Source organism: Glossina fuscipes, unplaced genomic scaffold (assembly GCF_014805625.2).
Source record: "Glossina fuscipes isolate IAEA_lab_2018 unplaced genomic scaffold, Yale_Gfus_2 198, whole genome shotgun sequence".
Classification (NCBI taxonomy): Eukaryota; Metazoa; Arthropoda; class Insecta; order Diptera; family Glossinidae; genus Glossina; species Glossina fuscipes.
The window spans coordinates 266400-275998 of NW_023998541.1; the positions used below are offsets into that span (position 1 = coordinate 266400).

Consider the following 9599-nt stretch of genomic DNA (forward strand, 5'->3'; position numbering starts at 1 on the left):
CATATAAAAAAAATTGCAATTTTTAAAGCTTCGCGACAAAAATCGTTAAATAATAGCGTTTCAGCCTCCCTTTCATGCAGTCCTTTTTTCGAAAAATCTCCATATAGGAAAATAGCTCAAGTTGTAATATATGATGGCAAAAATTGTTCTGTAGAAATAATTCGGCATAAACATTAACCTAGCCGAATTTGGAAGTTGTCGATCTATATTTTTCATCCCACTCCATAAGGAGGTTATCATAACCAGTAAGCTTTCATACGCTAAAAAATCCACTTTTTAACATTTTAGCTAGCCAGTTCTTACGGGACTATATTTGGAATTCATTCTATATTAAGCTTCCCATGAACAGTAAAACCCTCTTGAAAAAATATTTTATCATTAATGTTTTATGATGAAAAGTGGTAACGAGTTGGCATAAACATTAATTGTAGAAAATTGATATTTCACAGATGATTTCTTTAGTCTTAATCATGTACGGGGGTTGTCATGAAAAGTAGTCCTCTGATTTGTAACTTTTTACGGCGCAAGCAGGTGAAAAATAATGAAGACATTGTGGAATATAGTAAGGCTGTTGAAAAGAACGTTTTTACACAAAAATGATGTATAATTTTTTGGTTGCCACCAAAATAAGTAAATAATGGCATTAGGCGAATAAGCGCCGAACATCGTCCCCAAGGTACTAACAATGTATGGCAATAAATACGTTTCATTTCCAATTTTTTCTCCTTGTGTACGTAGAATACGACAAAACTAAATAGCTTACATTTAGCATTAGCATTGCTTTTTCAAAGTTAATAGTGGTTGTTAAGAGTTATAAATTCAGCTCAAGAGAGAAGAGCTGTAAACGGAATCGCAAACGGTTTTCTTACAAACAAACAAGACAAAACTATTAAGAAGAAAATATAAATATATAAATAAACAAATTGAAACTAGTACATCAATTTTACTTTTTCAGATTTTTATTTCTCAGCATCTTGAAATAAACATATATATTCTCATATATATAAAAATATATAAAATCCAAAGTTATTGGCAGAAGTTTCCATTATCACTCGATATCTGACGAAGAAGGAAGTGCATCTTGTTTATTTTCACCTCTAACATCTGTACTTCGAATGCTTTTTCCTTGTCATCATTTTACAATGCTTACTTTTTGCGTTCTAGATCATTTTTGTCGCGCTCCATAGGCAAATTCAAGTTGTAAGAGCCCGTTTTACTCCTTTTTGTAGTTTCAGTCTAACATGAACATCTGACAACACGAATAATGATTCTAATAATAAGCAAAATTCGTAATGTGTACATACTCCCGCTTTTTGCTTGCAGCAGTTGAAGTATCGTTCTCGGCCATTGAATAGATCACATAAGGCCTTCTAAAAATATATATAAAACAAAATAAATGAACTGATCACTATAAATGTGGCGAAGTTTTACACTTGCGGGTAGTAAGACATCAACGTCAAAAGATTTAGTTGGAGCGCAAAATGTGCACAATTGTTTTTCTATTTTGCATTGTTTAATAGAAGTGGATTAGCTCTTAGTTAATATCCATAAAATTATGTTTTTATTTATTTCTGCATAATACTGTCGTGGTTTATATAGCAACGTAAAACTTCCCTCTAATTTCCTTTTTATTTTGAAAACAAATAATAGGAAACAATAATGATACATAATACAAAGGAAAGAGACCAGACCGTCTTTGTTTTGTCGAGAGCAATGAAATATGAAATCAATGCCCAGCTGTAAATGGAAAATAAAATAAATTTACGAAATAACACAAAGCAAGACCCACCCGTATGCAACACAGGCGGCCTTTAGACTTTGTTGTCTTTTCATAATCCCCTCTTTAAATGGTGCTACTATGTGAGCGGAGAATTATGAAAAGAAATTTTGATTAACGGAATCCCGTTATTATAGGTAACGCTACTCTTCTTGTAAAGAGTCAAAAGTTCCAAAAGTTGTTCGAGGCAATTGAAATCTCGTTGTTTGATATACAATATGTAATGAGGGAGCGCGTTTTTGTAAATTCCTTCTAGTTTTTCTATTTCGAACTTTAGGAAATCTGCTTTAAAGACGTCCTAAGACGTCCATTGCTTGCTGTTGTGTCGATAACAAGTTAGAGCTTTGTCTTTAAATGTTGTGTGCTATTATCAAAACGAGTGAATAACTGTACTAGGCGAAGTTGTGGGGTGGTTTTTGGCCGACTATAATGTTCTTGTTATTATTGATTTTTATTCATATTCATTATATTGTTATAAAAATAAATTTGGAATCGGAAGATATCTAAACCAAGCTCACTGAGCCACTTTTGTGTAGACTATATAGATTACATTAGATTATACTGATTATACAAGTAAATAAATACCACTAAACATATCAAAGATGTGAAGTAAACACAACAGTTAAACATTGGTTTAGTTCATTCTACTAAAGAGCAATAAGGACTCTCATACAACACGGTACTTGTAAAACATTGTTTCCTCAATACATATACTTTGATCGTAACACCGATTCGATATGATACGGCACAAAAATTGAATATAATACAAAAAAATACAAAAAAATATAATATAAAATATATATAATAGAAAACAGATTAACTGCATTTGTTGTTGATGAGAGTGACCACGAAAATTAATTTTTGTGACCCTAACAAGCCGTTTCTATTTATTCCATAATAATTATTTTTATTTTTTGAATACATTTTTGGTTGTATTCTTTATCTTTGTATTTCATATTTTTGTTTTTGATTAAAAACTTGAAGTTAACTTACTTTTTCATTTACATGTGCTTTTGGAATGAAATTTCATAACAAATTTGTGATCATAAAATTTTATATCTTAAGATGTCGTTTCGGTAAAACATGATACATATCGAATTGATTTACATTATTTCAAAGTGTCTGATAACACGGTGTTGATACAACACGAAAAATGTTTTGATACAACACCGCTTACGCTATTTGGATCTACTTTATATCTAAGTTTGTATTTTGACTTTCTATGCGATATTTTAATTTAAATTAAAAAATAAAAAAGTTTCGTATAACACGGTTTGGATACAGCTCAGTACGAATTAATCGTGTTAAGCGAGGAAAACGCGAATATACTGCCGTACATTAAATTTCAATACATTCATTTGCAAACTTGATCAACAACATCTGAATTTTATAGCAATGCATGAATATATTCAACACAATATGACAACCAGTGTTCACTTAAAGATGAAATCAGATTAATTACGTTTCATAAATAGGAACTAAATTTGCAAACCCTTCTTCATCAAATTGTACTGGTCATATCTTTCATTTTTAATCTACTTAACTTACTTAAACAAGCTATTCGTTTCTTATCGTTTTCAAGTAAATAAAGAACAAAAGACAAGTAGTAAAAATGACCTGAAGAGAAGTTCTGAAAATGCCATTAAAAATAGCTTTCAATTGAAAATTGTAATGGCATATATATTTGCAATACGTTTTTACTTAAGTTAAATATTCAGGTTAAACCGACGTGAATCCCATAACGTTGATCTCATAAAACAAATCTGTCTGTGATGGACACCGATAAGAAAATAAAAAAAAAACCTAAACACATGCAAGTGTGCAAACCAATTCGCAAATGAATTGAGTAATAAACCTACCAAACTAATTGAACAGATTTTTTTACATCATTTTTACATCCAAAACGGTGGAAGACCATTCGAAAATAATATTTGAAAATAAAGTCAGATGTTTCAATTTGACGGAAGGGAACGAGTAGGGAAAAACAAGAAAATCAAAAGACTCTAAAACTTCTTTTTACATTCTTTTTCAGATTCTACTTTATCCGGAAGAGGGTTGGGCTCGCACGGCCTCCTCTTCCTATTGGACTATAACGCTAAGTTGGTGGCAGCCAAATCGTTGTCGCATCGAAGAGTTCGCCGGCACACAGCGGAAGCTTACTAAAGCAAAAATGGTAGCTCTTGAACAAAAAGGCTCATTACTGATAGCTGGTCACTTTCATGAGAACAGCAAGCATCGCCTTAATGCCTCACACAAAGTCAACGATGAATTCAGATTGTATTTGACTTCAAATGTTTCAAAGGAAGACTACAACATGGGATACTGTTTAACAGGATTCGTGGAGAGACGTTGCCAGGAAACGAACGCATTTCAAATGACGCATTTCGCTGTTATTAAACGCCAATGGCCATCACTAAACCAAGAAAAAACTAACAATAACGTTTGCGCTAATAATAGTTTTTGTGGAATGGCGACCGCCAGTAACATGGCTGTTGACGATGGAAAAGCAGAGTCGGCGTAGTTTTGATTTGCTTACGCTTTCCTTTCTTTATAACATAGAAAATTAAAAAACAGTTTTTTGTGGATCTTACTTAAACATTGCATTTGTAATCGTTTAAATGAAACAAGAAAGAGAAAGGAGAAGAGAAGAGATATTTGTACACTCCAACTGAGCGTAAGATATTTGTTAAGAAGATATTAAGTTTCATTTAACAGAAAAATCAGCGGAGGAATGTACGTTACTGTAATCCTCAGGAGAAATTAATAACAATTTGCTTTGTTTCTATTACTAGGTTATTTATTAACAATGAAACTATAAATGCAATCAAGATATACAATTAAACTAACCAAAAATTTTCAAACGCCTCGATGTAATTGGTGAACACAAAAAGAGGCCAATTTTCATTTCTCACGTACATTAGGCGCTATCTATATTTCAAGACTAATTATCAAAAAACAATAACTTTTTATTCAAAATTGTTCTATTGTTTTTCAAAAAATTCTCCATTATAATTTATAAGCAATGCATTCATTGAAAGCATTTGTCGTAGCATTTTTTCCACTTCGCTTACGACGCTGCAAAACCACTGGTTTTAAGCGCATCAACGACAAAGAAACCGTTAGACACTAAATATGGATGACTTACAAATTCGACCAATGTTTTTTTAAAGAGTCGGTTGTTCGAAAAAATGTTTAAGATGTTGCAATATCTGGAAGAACGACAATCCGACGGCGTTTTCATTATTTCACCAAACCATTATTTATTTCAAATTACTTCCAGCGGAAAAATTTTGGTTGAATTTGATTAACCTTGAAACATAAAACGTAGAGTTGATCGGCTCATTCGCATAGATACATAATTCGTCACATGCAATGCGCTTTCTCAACACAGCCACATAATTTTTTAAGCATTTGCTTGGGCGATTATTGTAGGTAAGCGAACGGCGGTCAGAATTTAACTCGTTATATCAGATTTTCTTAATGCAAAGAATGGTTCTTCAATGCCGAATGTGAAAGTAAATTGATCGGTGCACCCTTATATTGGTAGTATACTTCAAAAATAGTAAAAAATCATCAAACGAAAATAATCACGAGCTAATTCCAATTTTTCGCTTAAGCAAAACTTTCAAGTCACACCAAATGACACAAATTGCATTTAAATCACAAAATCTTCTTAGAAAGGTTATGGTGAAAAATGTTAAATTTTCTAGTGGAAGCTTGAAATGACACCTAACAACACGTAGCGTTGCCAAGGCAAGGGGTCTAAAGACTAGACTTATGCGATCCAAAAATCCTACGGTTAATTTTTATGCCAAATTGCTACTATGTACCAGCTTTCATCAAATTTTACAAATTTTTCCCAACGGGCTTACTGTTCACAAAAATCCTTCTATGGGGTGGTTCAAAGGTTTAAAATTTGATTCAGTTTGTTTTTATATACAATAACTATTATAGATCAATTTTCGTCATGAAATATTAAAGATAAGATTATTTTACCCGTGGACCCAGTCTTCTTAAGAGCGCAGGGGAAGACATTAATTTACAACAGCGAAATGCTGCTATTAAACTGTTTTTCTGAGGCAAATATGGGGAGTGGTTCTGTCCAACCCAGTTTCAACAGCATTTGTGCTTCGATATGAACACCCCTATGTCCTAAATTAAAACCACAAAAAAAATTGCAGCTTGTACGTTGAGCACGAGAATACGAACACAGCTACCAGACAGACAGACGAACAAACATGCATAAAGTTATCCAGATAATGATCCAGAATCGACCGGTACAATGGATAGTTTGTGTCTTCTGATCCGTTCCGTGTGTTACCGCAAGCGGTGCGGGGCATAAACCCTGATAATTACCATTAATCTCTGAAATATAGCCACAAAATTGCGGATATAAATTAGATACAAACTTTTCCACAATTCTCCGCAGCAGAAGCATAGATACTAGAAAATCAGCCCTAGAGGTTGGCCTTTTCATCGAATTTAATTTTAAACGTAGATGTTAGAAACATGTTGCATACGCCACGTGAATTTGTGATAGTTGAGTAAGATAAAGCGATGATTGCTACCCCGAAAAGAACAAAAAGCTAGTAAAATGCGATATATATGAACTCAAAGTTTCAACGCCTTAACTTGCAGAAGCGAGTATTTATTGTAGTTGTGGAGGAAGCCCTGTAAAGAAGTTGTTAAGTTTTGAATACAGCTTTGTTCTTCCGCACAAGTTTTGAAATCTATATCGTACTTTGAATTTTAATGTCTTTTTTTTAGTCTAAGAATTCAATTCATTAGTCTAAAATTAAAATAATAATAATAATAATAATAAATGAAAAAGAAAGTGACATTTAGCAGCTTCAGCGTTGTTACTGCGAAAACAAGAAACAGTTGAATGCTAATTTTGATGCGAAGAGAGTACCAGCCTAATTAAAATTAATCGGGAGCAGAATATTCAAAGTAAACTTTAAAAAAAATTGAATAAGTTATTTTTATTCAAAATATTCTTCCTATGAATTTTAAGTTGCAGACTTTATGTGGAACTAGTGGTATGGTGTAGATAAAGAATTTTCATAAAATTAAATCGTAAATTGTAACAAATTACAACTTAATGCTTAATAAATTTACGCTTGCCTGAGCGTGAGATTGGTATCTTCATACTCATTTCTACAGTATGTGCTCATAAAACGGATGCATATGCATTATACATGTAAGTGCAGAAATTGGTGATGATGGAAAAATATTTACAAATGTACAAGAAAAATTTATTTCGAATAAATCTTTCACCCTTTTAGTAACCAAATAAGAAAAAAATATGTGCAAAATTTTTCCAAATGGGTGACAACATTCACCTGTATAAGTAACGATGTATCAGTCCATATGTACATATGCATACATTTTACGTTAAAACAGCCGGACCCAACATAATCTGTATTTTTTAAAGTAATTTAAACTTGTACAGACACTTTGAAAATAAAATAATAAACGCAATGGTTTAGAGAAACAATCTGAAATAATCCACTAATTATGTAGTTCCGTCTATATATGCAAACAAATATCCATCTAATTATTCTTAACGATGCTACATAATTGCTTCAGTTAGTTAAAAAACTATCCTAGGCGAAAGTATTTATTGACAGAGAGAAAGACTCGAAGGGTACGTATGTAAAGAAATGATTTTAGAAAACAAAGATATGTTCAAGCAAAAGGTTTTAGTGTAAGCATATATCGAAGTTCGTCCATAAATTTAAGTTTGATAAAATCGGTGGAAGCTCAAAAACCAGCTTCAACTACACCAACGATAGTATTTGTAACTCCTATTGCAAGCATACGTAATATTTTTAAGGCCATTATGGCACGTATTTAAGGTTAGGTGGCACATATTGAAGTATGAAATTATATTAAGTTAGCTCTAGAGACAAATTATAAAACTAAATATTTGGCTACAACTGAAGTATTACCCGGATGATCGATTTTAATAGCAGCAATACTTTACAACATTATCATATTTATTTTCCGCCTAACGCTTTTCTTAACTATACCGGAAATCAATTCCAATGGAAACCTAGTTATGACAGTCACAATTTACGCAAACAAAATTTGAACTTTTGTATATAATAAGCGTTTAAAAGTAGCAGCAACAACTAAAATTCAATAAAAGTTCTTGATCTGAACAATCAGATCATTTATTAACACAAATTCATTATCTTATTATAAACTCTTGCACTGTCACTGCTTCACATTGAATAATTCACATTGAATAATTCATGGTGGTACTGTGAAAAAGTTTTAACTTTTTATTGTAAATAGTGCGAAACCATAAATGCTTATGTGGGAAAATGGAACCACTGATACTAAATGCAAGCTTCTCAAAATGGCAACTATATCTAATCGAAAAGAAACTGTATTCGATTTCGGGGGTCATCTTGGGCACCCACAACCTATAGTAACTGTATTACTTGTCTAATGGTAATCGTATTTATACAAAATATTCACGTAGACTGACAAACATATTTTACTTCTTATTCATACCGATGCGAGCTTCAGATTATTTTTGATCTGCTTGAATATTGTTCATCTTTTCTTTTTTTGTTTAAACTAGTATAAAGAAATAAAAAAAAAAATTCAATATGTATAAATAAATAAGACAGAAAAAAAGCATGTACACAATTAGCACAGAGGAACACACACTACCACTAAAGAACCAAATTGCCAGTGAATCATTAGGCCATTGCTAACATGCAAAAGCTTTGAAACCAATACAGTAAACAACACCAATTAATTTTCGAATCAAAGTAAGATATTAAGTTTAAAAGTTATCCGCCTGAGCGGCCGAGTAGGCAAGACTCTCGACTAGCAACTTCACTGGTCATGTGTTCAAATCTCAAATGCGGTAGAGTTTTTAATAAAGCCGAAAGCTAAATGCTAGTGCTTTAAGACTTTAGACTTTATTTATTTATTTATTTATTCCACTTATACAAGAAACTCAACTAAAACAAAATCGCAGTCGAGTTCAATTGACTCTTAAGTAAATCTTAAAATTAATTAATAATAAAACTTAGTATAAGTACAATAAAACAAATAAGGAGGAAAAAAAAGAAAGAAAAAAAAAAAAAAAAAAAGCATGTACACAATTAGCATAGAGCCACACCCAAACCGATACAGGACCAAATTGCAAGTGAACCCCTAAGCCATCGCAAACATGCATAAGCTTGGCAACCGATAATTGTTAACAACAAATTAATTTTCGACTCATAATGACATATTTAAGGTTAAGTCAGTTCAGATATAACAAAGTTAGGAATTGAAATCGAATTAGAAATCGGATATGGATAATTTACCGATAAATCAAAATTGGCCGTTGAAAAGTTCTGTCGGAAGTATTCCGCAAAGAGATTTGAGGTTTCAAAATCATCCGCGGATTTATGGAGATTTTTCTCTTGGAATTAACGAACTTGAAAAAGTATTTAGGGTTAGCAAACAAGGAGGATTTAACAAACTGAAGGCATTTGCAGTAATAATGGCGGCTAAGGGAGTTAAATCTATGCCTCGCCACCGTGTAAACAGAACAGTCGAGCGCAGAGCCACTTTTTGAATATTTTTTGAATAGCGTGTTTTTTCTATTCTTGTAATATCTACTTGTGTTATTAAACCACGGGGAACACCTGCTTCGAGGTCGGCACTGCTTGATCGCAGCAATAATAGCTAGATTTAATGTATTGTAAAACGATGACAATAAGCTTTTAATACTTCCGGTTGAGAAATAAAGCCTCATATGTGAAAGACGATGTTTTAGCAATACAATATTGATTTCATGCAAATCATAACGTTT

At 32.3% G+C, this 9599-nt stretch overlaps 1 protein-coding gene across 1 annotated transcript in view; it reads left to right on the forward strand.

The window, feature by feature from the left end:
- The window catches only part of LOC119641966, a 41952-nt gene extending 35476 nt beyond the window's left edge, over positions 1 to 6476 (forward strand). The window contains exon 2 of the mRNA XM_038040900.1: positions 3810 to 6476. Coding sequence (XP_037896828.1) covers positions 3810 to 4298 — 489 coding nt within the window. The 3' untranslated portion in view covers positions 4299 to 6476. The remainder of the gene's footprint in view (positions 1 to 3809) is intronic.
- The last annotated feature ends 3123 nt before the right edge of the window (positions 6477 to 9599 follow it).